At 38.3% G+C, this 21,701-nt stretch overlaps 1 protein-coding gene across 1 annotated transcript; it reads right to left on the bottom strand.

Moving 5' to 3' along the window:
- Window positions 1-18,250: 18,250 nt before the first annotated feature.
- LOC104246900 (cyclin-D2-1-like) lies at window positions 18,251-21,355 on the bottom strand. Its single transcript, XM_009802805.2, has 6 exons — window positions 20,703-21,355; window positions 20,041-20,127; window positions 19,857-19,955; window positions 19,370-19,571; window positions 19,153-19,277; window positions 18,251-19,004 (listed from the first exon to the last, which is right to left on the bottom strand). Exons 1-6 carry the CDS (start codon window positions 21,030-21,032, stop codon window positions 18,768-18,770), a joined length of 1,080 nt encoding a protein of 359 aa, XP_009801107.1. The 5' UTR covers window positions 21,033-21,355; the 3' UTR covers window positions 18,251-18,767.
- Window positions 21,356-21,701: the final 346 nt, after the last annotated feature.

Here is a 21,701-nt window from a genome sequence, read left to right as displayed (position 1 = left end):
TAAACCCTCATCCCAAGAGGTAAGGCTTCATCACCTCAGCTCTTATTTTTACACATAGCTACAAAGGATCATTAGTGAGGTAATTCATGGGGGTAAGGAGGTTTGAATTGCATACATGTGTTCTTGAACAGTATGGGGAATAATAAAAGAGGAGGCATGGGTAATGGGCTAGTGTAATCTTGCATAAAAGAACCATAAGGCCTTAATGAACACTAATTGCTCGGTAAAATGCTCAAGAGAGCTTAGATTATGATCTTTTCTTGATTATGAGTTAAATTGTGCTATATTGCTTAAATAGATTGAAGTGCGAACATTCCGGAACGTTATAGGATTAAGGAAAGCTCGGTTGAGGTATGTATGGCTAAAACCCGTCTCTTAGAAATTGAGCTTCCATGGTGCCCGTGTAAATGTTGTAAGTTCGAAACGTGATTGATACAGTACTTTTTATGTTAAGTGGATTATTATTGTGAAAATGTATGTGGTAGGTACTTCTTCATGTGTTTAATGTGTTATTCTTTGTATATGGAGGATGTGTGGAGAACATGGTCTATGTGCTAATGCCTAAATATCATGTCAAGGTTACTTTGGGACTAATATGCCAAACTTGACGAATTCCTCACTATGCTTATGATTTAAATTGCCTTCGTATGCGCCTATGATCTTAAGTGGCAAAGCTAATGTTGAATATGGGAACAATGTAAAAATGTGGCCTATTGCCATGGATAATGTGATAAGTTGTGGCCCCAAGTGCCTATGATATGATATATGTGAAACGAAGTGATTAATGCGATGGGAACAATGCCTTGGAAAGGCAGCCTAGCCGATTGGGCCGAGATCGGACTCCGCTCAAGATAGTGGTGGTATTGTGAATGAACTCCGGAAAAGAAGGAAAATGAGATTGTGAATGAAGTATATGTCTCAAATGAGGCGACCTAGCCAAACGGGTCGAGATCCGACTCCGCTCAAGATAGCGGTGGAATTGTGAACAAATGATGAATAGTATGGAATGCCTCAAATTAAAAAGCTAAGGAAAAATGATGTGGAAGTTGCACGATTTTTTTGATTAATAATGTGGTGATCGTTTGAAGTTTTGAGTTATATTTGTGAATTCATGTTCTTGTATAGTTCTTTCTAACTAGATGGTGTTTAGTTATACATACTAGTACTATTCCATGGTACTAATGTCCCTTTTGCCGGGGGCGCTACATTTTAAATGAATGTAGGTGGCTCCATAGCGGATAGCGCTGATCGTGTGTAGCAGAGCATCCTTTTCTCAAAATCTTGGTGAGCCCTTTCCTCCTTCTAGGGGTCAGGTTGTACACCTTTTGTTATAGATATCCATTTTGAGGTATAGCCGGGGCCTTGTTACCGGCGTTGTTATCAATGTCTTTTGTATCCTTAGAGGCTCTGTAGACGTTTGTGTGGGTTATGTACGGGTATTGGATAGGTCAATGAACCATGTTTCAACCTTGTACTCTTGCTTTCTTTTAAACTATAATTGTATGGAATCTTGGACACTTAACTACGATTTAATGTTGTGATATAAAATGAACTAAAATGTTGACTGTACTATCTTTCCTGGTCTAAATAAACGAAAGCATGGTTTTCTTATTTATATTGAGTTGGATGGGTAGTGTTTGATAAGGCTTGCTCAGTTGGGTTCACTCGATTGAGCGTCGGTCGTGCCTCTCGAGGTCGGGGCGTGACACCATTCTCCTCCAAAATTCCATTTATTCTAGTACGGCAGTTCCTCCTCTTGGTAACATGCTTATTCCTTAGTTTCCTAGACCTATCACAACCATATTGCACATACCTAACAATAATACCACCTTTTTTATTTGATGTTCTTTTGACAATGCAAAACCCCAATAATCTTGCATGTTCTTTGTAAAAATCAAACATAACATCCTTACTACTGAACCACATCCCAGTAATTGGACCAAATATGAGATATTCTTCATTGAACTCATTAGGCATTTCCCTTTCCTCTCCAATTTCTTCCTCTTCCTCTAAATAATGGTCATCATCGTTGTCATCATCATCATCAGCAGCAGCAGCAGCATCGTCAACATGATTTTCTCCATCATTGAAGTTGTCGTCTGAATCGATGTCGATCGATTCATCTTCATTCATAAAACTGTCGTCCGAATTCAACCCCAATGATATGTGTAATGCATTCCTTAGTTGCTCCGACCTAGTTTCTAGGCTGTTATTCGGGTTTAACGGCTCCAAACTAGTTTCTAGGTTAGCATTCATGTTTAGGTTAAGGGAAGGGTGGTGAATTATGTGTTTAATGAAAGCTCTCTTAACATAAGTATATGGTATGACAAGGAATAATGTATAAATGAAAGAAAAACAATATTATGTATACATAATAGACTTTTGATCTTCCCATCCGTATAAATTGCATTTAAAAAAATACTTAATTGTATTTAAAAAAACGTAATGAGCATATATACGAAGGCTGCCATCCGTATATACGAAGGATTTTTATCTTCCCATGCATGAGAGAATGATGATTTATGGGATCAATATTTTGGAATAATCAAAATTTATTAACTAATTTTGGAGGGAAATATTTTGGAGGGAAAAATGTCCATTGAGCCAAATGTGAAAATAAGGGCTTTACTGGTATTTCACGAGTGTGGTCATTGTTGGGCCACGCTGAGTTTGGCCGAATAGCATCACTCATAGAAAATTGCTCTCAAATTTACCATCAGTTCTTTTAAAGGTTTTATGTTGCCATATTTTAATTGCAACTTCACTTTTCAATACTTAGGTAGATAAATACTTACCTTCACCAGATATTTCATCATATTAAATAAATTTAATCTTAACAATTACAAATTAAAGTAAGAATACATATTGTTTAATCATGTTTAAGTAATTAATATTTGTATGACAATAATATCTTGCTTTTATTATTTGTAGAAACATCTCGCTCGGTAAATTTTAGGTAATTACACCAATGACCTTAAAATTGGATGGTCTTGATTTTTTGGCCATCAGTTGCTCCATAGGCAACCCTTTAAGATCAAAAGTATTGCTCGTGGGATAAGTGTATAGCAACACTCGTTAAATTTGAAGTTCTACCCATACAGGATTAAAAAATTAAGAATGACACCCAAAATGTCTTATTTGTGCAAATCACCTATAAATTTTTACCCGCTTAAATATAGGGTTCAAATCCCTCCTACCCTTCTCTCCCCTGCTATTTCTATGCATACCCCGCCATAAATAAATAAAAAAGTTAAAATAGGAACTTGCAAATATCAATATAACAAATTTAGAAAGAGAATTTATTCTTAAATAGCAGCCAGAGAGATGACACTATACTCCCTTCGTCTCATATTAACAGTCGTAGTTACTAAAAATAGTTATCTCAAATTATTTGTCATTTTAGAAGTTCAAGACAAAATTGATTTTTTTTCCTTTTCTACCCTTAATAATAATTGTTCTTGAAGATGGAGATAACATATAAATATAATAAATATTCAATGAAGAAAAATTATATCTTAAGGCATAAATAGTGATAGAATACTCCAATCTCTTTCCTAATTAATATTTCTTAAAGGGAGTGTAAAAGAGAAAGACACATAATATAAGACAGAAGGAATAGTAATAAGTACTAAATTGAATAGTAATAAATACTGGTTGACACTGCGCATTCTGAAAGTTTAATATTTTTATTAAAGGGGGCATGGGTATTTTATATCTTCAAGAAATTGTCCCCTACTTCAACTATTTGTCATTCTTAACTTTATATTTCAGTAATACATGTATGGTACGAAGATGCTACCATATTTGTCGATATTTATGTAGCTTTTAAACTTTTTAAGTGGCCATACTTATTTTCTGATTGCTCCATATTTATAAAACTAAAGCTTAGGTACCTTCAAACTGAATTTAATATAGAAGGGTAACTAACTATTTCCTTAAAAGACTAAGGGGAAAAAGTGTCCCTTCCTACTTGTTATTTATTCGTTTAATAATGTCACGATCCGGATTTCTTACCCTCGGGAGTCGTGATAGTGCCTACTAATATGAGCTAGGCAAGCCGACTGTTTGGACAAATTAGCTTTTTACCAATTTATATTCCTTAACAATTATAAAGCATTAACGTGTAGACAACGGAAATTACAATAAGCAGAAGAAAGCAATAAATTATCTAAATATGAATCCAATACAACTATTTGAGCCCTACTACCCAGAACTGGTGTCACAGTTTCACAGGCGATCTAAGAATACTACATACAAAGTCTGGAAAAAAAATAACTGATACACTGTTTCTGAATTAAGGAAATGAAACAGGGATAAAGGGGTAGAGGGAGACGCCAAGGCCTGCAGACGCCTGCAGGACTACCTTGGATCTCCGCGTGGACTGAAGGCAACGACCCAATCTACGGTCCAAAAGCTGCTGCTCCGGGATCTGCACACAGTGCAGAGTATAGTATCAGCACAACCGACCCCATGTGTTGGTAAGTGCCTAGCTTAACCTCGGCGAAGTAGTGACGAGGCTAGGACCAGACTATCAAATAAACCTGTGCAATTTAACTATATACAGCGGAAAAGAAGAATAGTAATATACAGTCAAGTATGGAGGGGTAACATGCTGCGGGGAAACTATCAATTTAGAATAGAAAGACAACAGGTAATTGAAAGAAATAACATATCTCGGATATCAACAAAGAATTAGAAATCAATAAGTGCACGGCATTACCCTTCGTGTTTTTACTCTCGTCCTCACCATAACAATCAAGTAATGAAAATGTGCACGGCATCACCCTTCGTGTTTTTGCTCTCGTCCTCACCATATAATCAATATAATCAGCACGGTATTGTACATCGTGCGATACGGCATCACCCTTCGTACTTTACTCTCTTTCCTCACAAATCATACACGCCATCACCCTTCGTGCTTTAACACTCTCTCATCAAAATAATACACGGCATCATTCTTCGTGCTTTAACACTCTTCCTCACCCAAACAACAATCACAAACAATGGGGCGAGGGAATAAATGAAATTACAATAAGAATCCCGGCAATGGAACAATAGTTCAACGATCACGTTCCGGCAAGGGAACAACATCAAAAGGAACATCAACATCCTGACAAGGGAGATAACATTAAAAGCAACAATATCCCGGCAAGGGAGATAATATAATGATTCTCTTCTCTTTTTTCACTTTTACTTCACAATTTTTAGCCAATGCTCTAAAAGGTTCAATTTCCACTTATACTTTCACATTTCATTGTACAACTTGAGCTAGCGCTCCTCAATGTTCATATGTCACGATTACTTCCAAAAACTTTGCCCAACAATAGAAATCATCATCAAAGCATGAATAATACAACGAAGCCATAATAATCATAACATAAGACTCACGGACATGCTTGACACCAACGTATAGATACTCGTCACCATGCCTATATGTCGTACTCGACAAATACCACATAGCAAATAGGACTCGCCTCCTAATCCCTCAAGCTAAGGTTAGATAAAACACTTACCTCGATGCCACAAACACAATTCAAGTCTCTACTATCACTTTACCTCTTGATTCCACCACCAATTTAGTCGTATCTAGCCACAAGTTACTTAATTTCATCAATAAATGCTAAATGAATCAATTTTAATGCATGAAAATGAGTTTTCTAAAGCTTTACCCAAAAAGTCAAAAATCGCCCCCGGACTCACATGGTCAAAACCCGAGGTTCGAACCAAAACCCGATTACCCATTTCCCCACGAACCCAAAAAAATAATTTGTTTTGAAATCAGACCTCAAATGGAGGTCCAAATCCTTAATTTTTGAAAAACATAGGTTCTACCCAAAATACTCAATTTCCCCCTTGAAAATCATTGATTTTGAGTTGAAATCATGTGAAAAGATGTTAATGATTGAAGGAAACGAGTTAAAATTGACTTGCAATCGATTTGGAAGAAGAGTTGTCTTTGAAAAATCGCCCAAGAGTGTTTTGGTTTTGAAAGAGTGTGAAAAATAAAAGATTTTTGGCTAAGTTATAAAATTGCAGGTTGCAGATGTCGCATTTGCGACCAGGGTTCGCAATTGTGAACCCAGACTTCGGCTAAGTTCGCACTTGCGAAGCAGTTTTCACATTTGCGGAGTGGGAATTGCGAACAATGTGTCACATTTGCGACGTCTGGCTAAAACTGGGGGATCGTATTTGCGATAGAATCCTCGCAATTGCGAGGTAGGCTGGCATGGGCTACATTTCGCATTTGCGACCTGGCCCTCGCATTTGTGAACTCGCATTTGGGAGCCAGGCTTTGCAAATACGAAGCCTGCAGAGCTGCACTGAAACAGCTGAAAACCTGCAATTCTCCAAGTCCAAAATCCAACCCGTGGCCTATCCAAAACTCATCCGAGCCCTTGGGGCTCCAAACCAAATATGCACACCAACCTAAAAATATCATATGGACTCGCTCATACATTCAAATCACTAAAATAATATCAACAACTATGAATTTAGCATCAAAATTATGTAATTTTTTAAGAACTTCAAATTTTACCAATTTCCTCAAATAAGGTCTGATTCATATCATTTCAAATCCGTTTCTTACCAAATTTTATAGACTTATCTTAAATCACATATAAGACATATATCGGGTGCCGAAACCAAAATACGGGCCCGATACCATCAAATTTTAAACACATTTCATTTTCAAAACTCATAAATAACTCCATAAAATAATTTTCTTAAAAATTCATTTCTCGGGTTTGGGACCTCGGAATTCGATTTCGGGCATACGCCCAAGTCCCATATTTTCCTACGGACCCTTCGGGACCGTCAAATCACGGGTCCGGGTCCGTTTACCCAAAATATTTATCGAAGTCAACTTAAATCCATTTTAAAGTCGAAATTTATCATTTTTAACAGATTTTCACATGTTGGCTTTCTGGCTACGCGCCCGGACTACCCATGCAAATCGAGGTGATACGAAAAGAGGTTTTTGAGACCTTGGAACGGACAGAAGAAGGAAGTACCTGAGTCGGGGAAAAGGTGAGGATAACGGCTCTGCATATCGGACTCGGACTCCCAGGTCGATGCCTCAGCGGGCTGACCTTTCCACTGAACACGAACAGAAGGAAAACTCTTCGATCTCAACTAAAGAACCTGCCGATCTAGAATAGCTACCGTCTCCTCCTTATAAGACAAGTCATTGTCCAACTGGACAGTGCTAAAATCTAATGCATGGGATGGATCGCCGTGATATTTCCGAAGCATGGACACATGAAATACTGGATGCACGGCTGATAAGCTCGGCGGCAACGCAAGTTTGTAAGCCACCTCTCCCACTCGATCAAGAATCTCAAACGGGACAATGAACCTAGGGCTAAGCTTTCCCTTCTTACCAAATCTCATCACGCCCTTCATAGGCGACACTCGAAGCAATACCCGCTCACCAACCATGAATGCCAAATCACGAACCTTACGGTCAGCATAACTCTTTTGCCTGGACTGAGCTGTACGAAGCCTTTCCTGAATAATTCTGACCTTGTCCAAGGCATCCTGAACCAGATCCGTACCCAACAACCGAGCCTCCCCCGGCTCAAACCATCCAATCGGCGACCGACGCTGCCTACCATACAAAGCCTCATACGGAGCCATCTGGATACTCGGCTAGTAGCTGTTGTTGTAGGAAAACTCTGCTAAAGGCAAAAACTGATCCCACGAGCCTCCAAAGTCAATGACACAAGCTCGAGCATATCCTCCAAAATCTGAATAATTCTCTCGGACTGCCCGTCCGTCTGAGGATGAAACGTTGTGCTCAACTTAACCCGTGTGCCCAACTCTCGTTGAACTGCTCTCCAAAAATGGGAGGTAAACTGCGTACCTCGATCCGAAATGATAGACACGGGCACACCATGAAGACGAACAATCTCCCGGATATAGATCTTATCTAACCTCTCAGAAGAGTAGGAGACTACCACAAGAATGAAATGTGCTGATTTGGTCAGCCTATCAACAATAACCCACACTGCGTCGAACTTCCTCTGGATCCATGGGAATCCAACAACGAAGTCCATAGTGATCCGCTCCCACTTCCACTCGGGAAGCTCAATCCTCTGAAACAAACCACCAGGCCTCTAGTGCTCGTGTTTAACCTGTTGACAGTTCAAACACAGAGCCACATATGTAACGATATCCTTCTTCATTCTTCTCCACCAATAATGTTGCTGCAAATCCTGATACATCTTCGCGGCACCTGGATGAATAGAGTACCGGGAACTATGGGCCTCCTCTAAAATCAACTCTCGAATCCCATCCATATTAGGCACACAAATTCGACCCTGCAATCTCAAAACTCCATCATCACCTAAAGTAACCTACTTGGCACCTCCGTGCTTCACCATGTCTCTAAGGACACACAAATTGGGATCATCATACTGCCAATCTCAGATACGCTCCAATAAAGAAGAACGAGCGACCGTGCAAGCTAACACACGACTAGGCTCAAAAACATCCAACCTCACGAACTGATTGGCCAAAGCCTGAACATACAAAGCAAGCGGTCTCTCACCGATCGGAATATAAGCAAGACTACCCATATTGGCTGACTTCCTACTCAAGGCATCGGCCACCACATTGGCCTTTCTCGGATGATATAAGATGGTGATATCATAATCCTTTAATAGCTCCAACCACCTTCTCTGCCTCAAATTTAGCTCCTTCTGCTTGAACAAATACTGCAGACTTTTGTGATCCGTGAACACATGCCACACCATAAAGATAATGCCTCCAAATCTTCAACACGTGAACAATGGCTGCCAACTCCAAATCATGAACTGGATAGTTCTTCTCATGAATCTTCAACTGTCGTGAAGCATAGGCAATGACCTTGCCATCCTGCATCAATATCGCACTAAGTCCAATACGAGATGCATCACAATAAACTGTATAAGGCCCTGAACCTGTGAGTAAAACCAACACCGGTGCCGTAGTTAGAGCTGTCTTGAGCTTCTGAAAGCTCGCCTCACACTCGTCCGACCATCTGAACTGGGCACATTTTTGGGTCAACCTGGCCATCGGGGCTGTGATAGATGAAAACTCATCCACAAACCGACGATAGTAGCCTGCCAATCCCAAGAAACTCCGAATCTTTGTAGTTGTTGCTGGTCTAGGCTAGTTCTTGATTGCCTCAATCTTCTTCGGATCAACCTGAATACCCTCTGCTGATGCAACATGACCCAGGAATGCAACTGAACTCAGCCAGAACTCACACTTTGAAAACTTAGCATACAACTGACTATCCCTCAAAGTCTGAAGAACCACTCTAAGATGTTGCTCGTGCTTCTCCCGGCTACGGGAATATATCAAAATATCATCAATGAAGACTATCACGAATGAATCCAAGTAAGCCCTGAACACTTGGTTCATCAAATCCATAAAAGCTGCTGGGGCATTTGTCAACCCGAATGACATCACCAAGAACTCATAATACCTATACCGAGTGCGAAAAGCTGTCTTAAGGACATCGGATGCCCTAATCCTCAACTGATGGTAGCCAGATCTCAAGTCTATCTTCGAGAATACCTTGGCACCTTAAAGCTGATCGAACAAATCATCAATCATCGGCAATGGATACTTATTCTTGATTGTAACCTTGTTCAACTGCCGATAATCAATACACATTCTCATCGATCCCTCCTTCTTCTTAACAAACAACACCGGTGCACCCCAAGGCGGAACACTCGGTCTAATGAAACCTTTCTCAAGCAAGTCTTGAAACTGCTCCTTCAACTCTTTCAACTCAGGCGGGGCCACATGAAACGGCGGGGTAGAAATGGGCTGAGTGCCCGGAGCCAAATCAATGCAAAAGTCAATATCCCTGTCGGGTGGCATATCCAGCAGGTCTAAAGGGAATACCTCAGGAAATTCACAAATAACAGGCACACAATCATTAGAAGAAACCTCAGCACTAGAATCACGAACATAGGCCAAATAGGCCAAACACCCCTTCTCGACCATACGCCGAGCCTTCATATATGAGACAACACTACGGGTAGAATGACTAGGAGTCCCTCTCCACTCTAAACGAGGTAAACCCGGCAAGGCTAAGGTCACAGTCTTGGCATGACAATCTAAGATAGCGTGATAAGGTGATAACCAGTCCATCCCTAATATGATATTGAAATCAACCATGTCCAGAAGAAGCAAATCTACACGAGTCTCAAGACCCCCAATCGCAACTACACATGAATGATGGACTCGATCTACCACAATAGAATCACCCACCGGTGTAGACACATAAATAGGAGCACTCAAAGAATCACTAGGCATGACTAGATACGGTGCAAAATAAGATGACACATAGGAGTACGTAGATCCCGGATCAAATAAAATTGAAGCATCTCTGCTACAAACCAGAATAGTACCTGTGATAACTGCATCGGAAGCCTCAGCCTCGGGCCTGGCTGGAAGAGCATAACATCAGGGCTGGGCCCTACCACTCTAAACTATATCTCTGGGACGGCCTACTATTGGCTGGCCTCCACCTCTAGTGGCCTGAGCTCCACCTTTAATACCTCTACCTCCACCTCTAGCATCTCTACCCCCACCCCTAGCTGGCTGGGCGGGTTGTGGAATACTCGGTGCTTGAACCATGGAACAGGAACCCTGATGCTGAGAGCTACTCGGTGCTCGATGGCAAAACCTAGCAATGTGACCCATATCACCACAAGTGTAACAAGCCCTCGGCTGCTGAGACTGCTGACCCTGACGACCAAAATGACCACCCCGAAAACTCTGAAGTGGCGGTGCACTAATAGGAGCTGGTAGTGCACTGTAGAACTACTGATCAAAATACTGCATATGAGAATCACGGTCACCTGAAGCACCGTGAGAAAGCTGAAGTGCTGACTGAAAAGGCCTAGGAGGATCTCTACCATACGAATCCTTGCCTCCAGACGAGGTACCACTGAATCTGCCTAAATGACGAGGCCTCTTGTCAGACCCCTGACCACCTCCCTCCGATAGAACCAGCTCAACTCTCCTGGCCACATTGGCCGCCTCCTGGAATGAATCTCACTCCTCGTATCCTTGTCCATCTGAAGTCGAATAGGCTGGATAAGTCCCTCAATGAACCTCCTCACCCTCTCTCTCTCTCTCTCTCTCTCTCGGTGGGAAGTATGATAAGAGCATGATGAGCCCAGTCGATGAATCTGGTCTCATACTGAGTAACGGTCATAGAACCCTGCTGGAGACGCTCAAACTGCCTCCGATAGGCCTCTCTCTGAGTGATGGGGAGAAACTTCTCTAGAAATAGCTGAGTAAACTGCTCCCAAGTTAAAGCTGGTGATCCGGCTGGTCTAGCCAAACAATAGTCTGCCCACCAAGTCTTGGCGGACCCAGATAAGAGAAAAGTAGCAAAATCGACCCCATTGGTCTCCACTATCCCCATGTTCTTGAGAACCTCATCACAGCTGTCTAGATAATCCTGGGGATCCTCAGAAGATGCACTGATGAAAGTAGTAGTGAAGAGCTTGGTGAACCTGTCCAACCTCCACAAAGCATCGGCAGACATAGCTGCTCCATCACCGGTCTGAGCTACCACACCCGGCTGAACTGCTCCAACTAGCTGAACTGCTAGAGTCTAAAACTGGGGAGTTACCTGCTCTAGAGTGCGAGTAGCAAGAGTCTGAGCTCCTCCTCCAGCCTGAGAGACGGCTGGGGCTACAGGAAGTAAGCCTGCTCGGGTGACACTCTCCATAAGGCCCACTAGACAGACCAGAGCATCCTGGAGTACTAGGGTAGCAATAAACCCCTCTAGGACCTGAGCCGGACCCACCTGAACTGCCGGGGCCAGAACCTCATCATCAAAGTCAACCTGAGGCTCTGCCGTTGATGTTTCTACTCTGGGCTGAGCTTTGCCCCTACCTCGGCCTCTAGCACGGCCTCGGCCTCGCCTTCTGCCCCTAGTGGGAGCAGTTGCTGAGGGATCGGGCTGCTGGTCAGTGGATGAGGAAGCACGTGTTCTCGCCATCTGCGAAAGAACAGAGTAGAAATTCAATTAGCATTGAGAAACCAAACTGCACGATATGAAAGAATAAATGTGAAGTTTTTCCTAACTCTATAGCCTCTGGGGGATAAATACAGACGTCTCTGTACCGATCCCTCAGACTCTACTAAGCTTGTCTGTGAACTGTGAGACCCATGTAACCTAGAGCTCTGATCTAACTTATCACGACCCAGATTTCCCACCTTCGGGAGTCGTGATTGCGCCTACTAATGTGAGCTAGGTAAGCCGACTATTTGGAGAAATTACCTTTTTACCAATTTATATTCCTTAACAATTATAAAGAATTAACGTATAGACAGCGGAAATTACAATAAGCGAAAGAAAGCAATAAATTATCTGAACATGAATCCAATACAACTGTTTGAGCCTCTACTACCCAGAATTGGTGTCACAGTTTCACAGACGATCTAAGAATACTACATACAATGTTTGAAAAAAAATAAACGATACACTGTTTCTGAATTAAGGAAATGAAACAGGGATAAAGGGGTAGAGGGAGACGTCAGGGCCTGCGGGCGCCTGCAGGACTACCTTGGATCTCCGCGTGGACTGGAGGTAGCCATCCAATCTACGGTCCAAAAGTTATTGCTCCGGGATCTGCACACAGTGTAGAGTGTAGTATCAGCATAACCGACCCCATGTTCTGGTAAGTGCCTAGCCTAACCTCGGCGAAGTAGTGACGAGGCTAGGACCAGACTACCAAATAAACCTGTGCAATTTAACTATATACAGTGGAAAAGAAGAACAGTAATATACAATCAAGTATGGGAGGGGTAACATGCTACGAGGAAACTATCAATTTACTATAGAAAGACAACACGTAATTGAAAAAAACAACATATCTCGAATATCAACAAAGAATCAGAAATCAATAAGTGCACGGCATCACCTTCGTGCTTTTACTCTCGTCCTCACCAAAACAATCAAGTAATGAAAATGTGCACGGCATCACCCTTCGTGCTTTTACTCTCGTCCTCAACATATAATCAATATAATCGGTACGGAATTGTACATCGTGTGTCACAGCATCACCCTTCGTGCTTTAACACTCATCCTCACCCAAACAACAATCACAAACAATGGGACAATGGAATAAATGAAATTACAATAAGAATCTCGGCAAGGGAATAATAGTTCAACGATCAAGTCCCGGCAAGGGAACAATATCAACAGGAACATCAACATCCCGGCAAGGGAGATAACATTAAAGCAACAATATCCCGGCAAGGGAGATAATATAATGATTTTCTTCTCTTTTTTCACTTTTACTTCACAACTTTGAGCCAATACTCTAAAAGGTTCAATTTCCACTTATACTTTCACATTTCATTGTACAACTTGAGCCAACGCTCCTCATTGTTCAAATGTCACGATTACTTCCACAAACTTTGCCCAAAAATAGAAATCATCATCAAAGCATGAATAATACAACGAAGCCATAATAATCACAATATAAGACTCACGGGCATGCTTGACACCAACGTATAGATACTCGTCACCATGCCTATACGTGGTACTCGATAAATACCACATAGCAAATAAGACTCGACTCCTAATCCCTCAAGCTAAGGTTAGGCCAAATACTTACCTCGATGACACAAACAAAATTCAAGTCTCTATTATCGCTTTACCTCTTGATTCCACCACCAATTCGCTCGTATCTAGCTAGAAGTTACTTAATTTCATCAATAAATGCTAAATGAATTAATTCTAATGCATGAAAATGAATTTTCTAAAGTTTTACCCAAAAAGTCAAAAATCGCCCCTGGGCCCACATGGTCAAAACCCGAGGTTCGAACCAAAACCCGATTACTCATTCCCCCATGAACCCAAATATATAATTTGTTTTGAAATCGGACCTCAAATCGAGGTCCAAATACCCAATATTTGAAAAACCTAGGTTCTACCCAAAACACCCAATTTCCTCCATGAAAATCATTGATTTTGAGTTGAAATCATGTGAAAAGATGTTAATGATTGAAGGAAACGAGTTAAAATTAACTTACAATCGATTTGGAAGAAGAGTTGTCTTTGAAAAATCGCCCAAGAGTGTTTTGGTTTTGAAAGAGTGTGAAAAATGAAAGATTTTCGGCTAAGTTATAAAATTGCAGGTTGCAAATGTCGCATTTGCGATGTCTGGCTAAAACTGGAGGATCGCATTTGCGATAGAATCCTCGCAATTGCGAGGTAGGCTGGCCTGGCTACATTTCGCATTTGCGACCTGGACCTCGCATTTGCAAGCCAATGCGAAGCCTGCAGGTCTGCACTGAAACAGCTAAAAACCTGCAATTCCCCAAGTCCAAAATCCACCCCGTGGCCTATCCAAAACTCATCCGAGCCTTCGGGGCTCCAAACCAAATATGCACACCAACCTAAAAATATAATATGGACTCGCTCGTGCATTCAAATCACTAAAATAACATCAACAACTTAGAATTTAGCATCAAAATCATGAAATTTCTTAAGAACTTCAAATTTTCCCAATTTCCTCAAATAAGGTCCGATTCGTATCATTTCAAGTCCGTTTCTTACCAAATTTCACGGACTTATATTAAATCACATATAAGACCTGTACCGGGCACCGGAACCAAAATACGGGCCCGATACCATCAAATTTTAAACACATTTATTTCCAAAACTCATAAATAATTCCAGAAAATAATTTTCTTTAAAAATTCATTTCTCGGGCTTGGGACCTCGGAATTCGATTCCGGGCATGTTCCCTTCCCATATTTTCCTACGGTACGGGTACGGGTCCGTTTATCCAAAATATTAATCGAAGTCAACTTAAATCCATTTTGAAGCCGAAATTCATCATTTTTCAGAGATTTTCATATATTGGCTTTCTAGTTACGCGCCCGGACTGCACATGCAAGTCGAGGTGAGATAGAAAGTGGTTTTTGAGGCCTCGGAACGCAGAATTTACTTTTAAAATAAGTGTACAAATAAAAACAGCAAAAATTGGCCAAAGTTATTGAAAGAAAAAAAATGTTACATTTATTCTTTCCGTTGGGAACTTAAAAATTAGGCAAAATATCCTACTACCCCCTAAACTTGTCACGGATTATTAGTTACAACCTTAAACTATTGTGGTCTTAATTACCCCTCAACTAGGCCTTTTGAGAGCCATTACCCCCTGGACGTTGATGTGGCAAATTGTTTGGGTGCACTCGCCTGCCACGTGGATTTTTCTATATATGTGGCATTTTTTTGAAAAACAAAATATATTTTTACCTTTTTAAGTATGTTACTTTTTTAGAGATTTTTTTTTTAATACAATTTATAATAAAACTTGGAAAGAACTACATTATTTAAGCTAAATTTTTTTATTTGGCTAAAAATAATAAAGTTTTAGTTAATCTTTTTTTGAATTTGAACTGAAAATAAAGATTTATACAATTGAAATAAATAGTCAAGGCATCTAAAAAGTTTTAAAAATACATAGTTTGAAATTAATTATTTTAGCTATAATTTTTTATATTGCTCTAAATTATGGTGCTCTAAAAATTATTATTGTTTTACAGATTTTACCTGAAAAAAGTAAAAGTACATACTTGAAATAAATAGTCGTTGTATTAAAAGAAGAAATAAAAAGAGCGTACCCTTTTTTTATTGGTCTAAAAATGTATCCATAGAGTAAGATATTTTTTGTAATTGTACACTCTTTTTATTTCTTCTTTTGATACAATGACTATTTAATTCAACTGTGTATTTTTACTTTTTCAGGTACAATATGTAAAAAGTATATTTTTAGAGCTATATAAAAAAAATTATAGCCAAAATAATTAAGTTCAAACTATGTATTTTTATAACTTTTTAGATGCCTTCACTATTTATTTCAATTGTATTAATCTTTATTTTCATGTCAAATTCAAAAAAAGTTGTGAGCAACCTCCACTTCCAACGAAGAGGTTGTGAGTTCGAGTCTCCCCAAGAGCAAGGTGGGAAGTTCTTGGAGGGAAGGATGTCGGGGGTTCATTTGGAAACAGTCTCTCTACCCCAGGGTAGGAGTAAAGTCTGCGTACACACTACCCTCCCCAGATCCCACTAAGTGGGATTATACTGGGTGGTTGTTGTTGTTGTTGTTGTTTATTTTTAGCCAAATAAAAATATTTAGCCTAAATAATGTAGTTCGATCCAAATTTTATTATAAATTGTATTCGAAAAAAATTATCTAAAAAAGTAATATACTTAAAAAGGTAAAAATATATTTTATTTTTTAAAAAAATGCCACATATACAAAAATTCACGTGGAAGGCGAGTGCACCCACACAATTTGTCACATCAGCGTTCAGGGAGGTAATGGCTCTCAAAAGGCCTAGTTGAGGGGGTAATTAAGACCACGAATAGTTTAAAGCTATAACTAATAATTTGTGACAAGTTTAGGGGGTGATAAGGTATTTTGTCTAAAAATTACTCCCTCTGTTACAATTTATGTGAACCTATTTTCTTTTTGGTCTGTTTCAAAAAGAATGAACCCTTTCTAAATTTGGTAACAATTTAGCTTAAACTTACAACTCTACCCTTAATGAGAAACTTTTATAACCATACAAATACTCTGGGGCCCATTTAGACTTGTTTAGGACCACAAATTCCAAAAGTCTTTATTTTTTTCTTAAACTTCGTGCCTAATCAAATAGGTTCACATAAATTGGAACGGGGAGTACTTTTTACCCCTCATTTCTAAGGGATCAATAGTTAAATGTGCTGATAGACTTGTCTCAATCAACTTAGAAATAAACGAAGAGTTTAGGTTCTATATACTCATAGCATAAAGATATTTACAATAAGATCAATAACAATAATAACTACGCCTTAATTCCAAAATTATTTGCATAATGAGATCACTTAAAAAAAGTTACAAACAATTTTATATAATAATTATTAAATAATAACCTCGAATAAATGATAAGCAACGTACTACAATAAATTAAATTGCACTAATGATATAAAATTCTTTACACTTTTAGTATATGTAACTTAAATCCATAAATATAATCTTTTTGAATCTTGCTTTTTTGCAAGGTTGATCGTGTGAAAATTGGATGAATTGTCAGCCCCTTTTCTTTTTGTTCAGGGAACTGATTCCATAAACCAAACGGGCTAAAAGTTGAGATAATTTTACAAATACAGTAGTATTTCTGAATGTTTGGCAGTGCTTGAACTGAAATAAATTTTAGTTTGTTCTTTGCCCATAAAAGTGCTTTTTCTGCAAGTCCCATTCCAATTTACCAAATTAAAGAAACAATTAAAAAGAGTAAAGAAGAAAAGGATTTATTTATTTATTTTCAAGGCAAGAATTTGTGCCCATTGCATTGCCAAATAAAACTAGTCCATACTGATAAGGATAAAAGTGAATCAGTCTACAGTTAGTATATTTAGCATAGCAGCAAAACCCAATAGTCCAACCAGACAAACAGTCAAAGAAGGACTTATCACATGTGCTCCACAAAAAGTATATGGCAGAAGGCTAATCTAGTCTTTCCATTTAATTCTACACCAGAAAATTAATGGTAAAAAAAGAATACATTATTTTGAATATTATACTATACTAATAAAAGGGTTTAACTTATACATCATGTACAAAAAAAACCTGTTAGAAAATAAGTTATCCCGAGATTGTTATCCCATGGGGATAAAATTAATACTACAATCTCGAAATAACTAATCCTGAAATAAGTTATACTACAACTTTATCTCAATCAAATGTAGGATAAGCTAATCTCAAATTTAATCTCAAGATTAATTATTTCTTAATCCTCGTATCAAACAAACCCTAAGTAACTTATCTTATATTCGAGTTTACCTCTTATGAAGATTTTCTTGTAAATATCACTTAGATAACTTATAGTGTAAAAATCTTTACCCCGTTTTAATTTAAATGATTGATTTTACTTATTAGTATGTTCTAAAAAGAATATCACATTTTTATATTTGAAAATAATTTAACTTTAAATTTTTTATTTTATCCACTTTACTTTTAATGAGAAATTTTTATATGCACACAAATGATATGACCTCACAAAGTTTTTGCCCCTTAATCCTATTAATCTTTAGGATCAAATATTTCAAAATTCTTTTTTTTTTTAAACTTTGTGTCAGGTCAAATTATATCACGTAAATTGAACCGAAGGAAGTACATGATAAAATATTAAACTCTTAATAAAAATGGCAACAAGTTACAAGAATCAAATGAGATATTACTGGACTGTATAGTTTAGAATTTCATAAAGAAACCATAAAGTATTTACACAAATCAAAAGTGCACAATGACACAAATAAAATGACACTCAAAATTTTCTCTTTGGGGTTTCAACTTCCACCACCTATTTTTTTGGTTCTTTTTTTTTTTAAACCTTAAAATAAATGCAAGCCCTCAACCCTAAAAACAAACTTTATCTAACTCAAAAGCAAGACATACTATAAGAGTTTCTCTTCTTTTTTCTTTTTTTTTTTCTTCTATTTCTGCCTAATTGTTTCTGGCTGCTTTAGCTGTTAAGATGTCTAATATTTAACAGCTCCAGTTTCTTTTCATGTTAATGGCATGAAACCTCTTGACTATATCTCCAATCTTCAGCCACCAAAATGATCCAACTACTTACAATCTCCACCGCCCCACCCCCCACCCCACCACCATTTACTTTCTTTATTTGAAGTTGTGTTTGAGGGGTGCATTCTCAAATATCACACCGAACTCTCATTCAACCAAAAGGCTTTCCACTCAACATTCATCCATTTTTGTGTCATTTAGCTTTCTCCTCTTAGCAATGGGACTACTATGTGAAGAATTAGCACATGATCCAACTCCTGATTCATCACTTCTGTAACTTAAACATGCAGCATCCAACACACCAATTGGACTTTGAGGAACAGATGGAATTGGTGCACTTGGTCCTTTAATAAAATCACTTGGTAATGATAATTCTTGAATCAATTCAACACATTTCATCACTTTATCCTGCAAAAGCAAAGTAAAGAAGATAGTTTTAATATTGTACATACTATAAGTTAATCAACATGAAAAAGATAGGATTGAAAAGTGAATAAATGATCAAGTTGTACGAATGTTTTTTTTGCCTATGCTTTTTTGGACCACTAATATTTACCTTTTGTACATGCTGAACTAGAGCAGATATTGCTTTCTCACTGTCTATTGTCTCAGTTTTTACTGCAACTGAGATTGCCACTGCTGCTGCTATCTCAGAAGGCTTGTATTCCAAGAAGTGAATTCCTGCATTTAATTTTCACCCACCAAAAAGATTAGCCATCAGAAAACAAGCACAAATCAAGATCTTAATTATCTCAAGGAAAAATGAACCTTACCTTTAAGTGTGCTTAATATGAGTTGTACTGATTTATTGATTAAAGATCTTGAGGCAATTTGATCATCAGTTATCTTCTTTAGAAAATAATCAGTGAATGAGAATGGGGTTATAGCCTGCATTCTCCATTTTAATGTGCTCAACACAAGGAGTTCCATTCTTTGTATAGTTCTTGCTTCAAATACAAACTTTGCATCCTCAACCTGTACCGATCATCGCAAATCCACAACCATTATTATGCCATTACCCAAAATTTATAAATTTAAAGACACTTAAGGGAGCCTTGGCAATGGTAAAGTTGATACCATGTGACCAGGACATCATGGGTTCAAGCCGAGTAAAAAGCCTCCAACGAGAATGCAAGGTAAGACTGCGTACAATAGACCCTTGTGGTCCGGCACTTCCCAGAAGGGCCGGACCCGCGCATAGAGGGAGTTAGTGCAACGGGCTGCCCTTAAAAGATACTTAAGATTTCTTGTAATGTTTACCTGTAAATCTAGAGATAGAGGAACATCAGTCTCCTCCATTTTAGCAGCAAGAGACAAACAAGCTACACCAAGTAACTGCATCATCCAAGCTTTACCCTTCTATAAAAACAAGAACAGATACTATCAGCAATTTGATTAAATGAAACTAAGCGTAATACCAAATTCAGTAATCAAAAAAACTTACAGGTAAGTCATATGCAGAAAGAAATCTATCAAGGTAGTTGACAGCCAAATATGCACACATTGGCCCAAAACTGAAATGTGAATGAACCTGCAAATAATGATCCACCATTAGAGTTACTTAATATCTACTCAGCCAAAAATGAATACAAATAGTAACTGATAAACAATCACATTACACAAGAAGTACAACAAGACAAGTAAAAAGGTAATAATCCAATTACAGACAGCTAAGAATTTGGTGACATGGGAAAAAAAGACACAAAAATTAAAAGAGTGAAATCCCATTCATTTAACGTATCAGCATTAGCTGACCATTAAACAAAACACCAAAAAGTATCCCACCAAAAAGTAAAACTCAATAACCATTCATCAAACCTCCTCTCCCTCCCCCCCACCCCCACCACCACCACCACCCAACAACCAAAACCCCCCAAAGTCAATAATGACATAATATCAACCTCCTCCTTTTGGAACAAGAAAATTACATCATTGACACCCCCACCCCCCTTAAATACTGTTTAAGGAATCTTAATAACTCCATCAAACTCCATTAGCAACCAAAAAGACACATCTAAATATTTTAAACGTGAAATCTAATTAATCTAAGTGATTAAAAACCATTAATCAACAATTCCCATATTAAAAAAAAGGTGATGAACCAACCTTAGCAATCCAATCAAGAATCTCATCTCTAGCACCAATATCCAAATCACCATTTCTCAATCTATCAAAGTAATCAACAGCAGGCATATGTTCACTTTCTTTTTCAATCATCAAAGCTAAACACTCTTCACTCTGTAATGGAATACCAGTCAAAGATTCTTCCCCATAAAACAACCTCTTGTTGTTTTCTTGACCATTTCGATGATTCCTAGAATACCATCTGTCTTCCTCAACAAATCCAAAATCATCATCGTCCTCATTGTAAAAAATACTGTTGTTGTCTTCTGCACATAAAAGACTAGAAACTGCACAATCCATACTCGGTGCCATTTAAATACCTCAATAAAAAAACTTTATCTGAGTATCAATCTTCACTTAAACAAAGCAAAGTTTCGTTCTTTAGTAGTATATCAAAATCTGTGTTTTAACAAAACATTTTCAGATATAAAAGGATGAATCTTGAGCAAGAAAAATGGGGGAAAATGGTTTGATAAAACAGAGTGTTAGAACTGAGAAGAGATATAGCGGCTATGTAAAAGAAAAGGGTGTTCTTTATATTGGATTTTTAGGGCATATAGAGAGAGAGGGGAAGGAGGGGGGGGGGGTCTGCAATGGAAGAAAAAGGAGAAATGAGGGGTGACAAAAATATAGACAAGAAGAAGTGGAAATATGTAAGATTAGAGAGAGAAAGAGAGAGTTTTGTTTAGACATTTATGTCATAAGCATATTTAGAAGACATATACGCCGATACGCGGAGATATGTATATGTTAATTATGTATCTCTGTATTAATGCACTTCGCCTTTAGATATAGTATCACTGTAATATCACTGTAATTACTAATTATACACGGTACACACACATTTTTTTCTTCTTTTCTTTTGAAGTATAACTATAATGTCTATATACATATAATAAATAACCATTTTTTCTTGTTTGAAAAATAATGGAGTATACGATTGGAAAACAAATACTAAAGGTCAATAATAAAAGGAGTACA

Source organism: Nicotiana sylvestris, chromosome 4 (assembly GCF_000393655.2).
Source record: "Nicotiana sylvestris chromosome 4, ASM39365v2, whole genome shotgun sequence".
Taxonomy (NCBI): Eukaryota; Viridiplantae; Streptophyta; class Magnoliopsida; order Solanales; family Solanaceae; genus Nicotiana; species Nicotiana sylvestris.
The sequence above is the reverse complement of the archived record's forward strand: the minus strand, read 5'-3'. Positions and strand labels throughout refer to the sequence as shown.

Coding starts and splice junctions, on each gene's coding strand:
- LOC104246900 (XM_009802805.2), bottom strand. CDS start 21,032: ATGGCACCGAGTATGGATTGTGCAGTTTCTAGTCTTTTATGTGCAGAA. Junction 19,278..19,369: donor CATATTAAGCACACTTAAAG/GTAAGGTTCATT, acceptor AATTAAATGCAG/GAATTCACTTCTTGGAATAC. Junction 19,005..19,152: donor TAGTTCAGCATGTACAAAAG/GTAAATATTAGT, acceptor TTGCTTTTGCAG/GATAAAGTGATGAAATGTGT.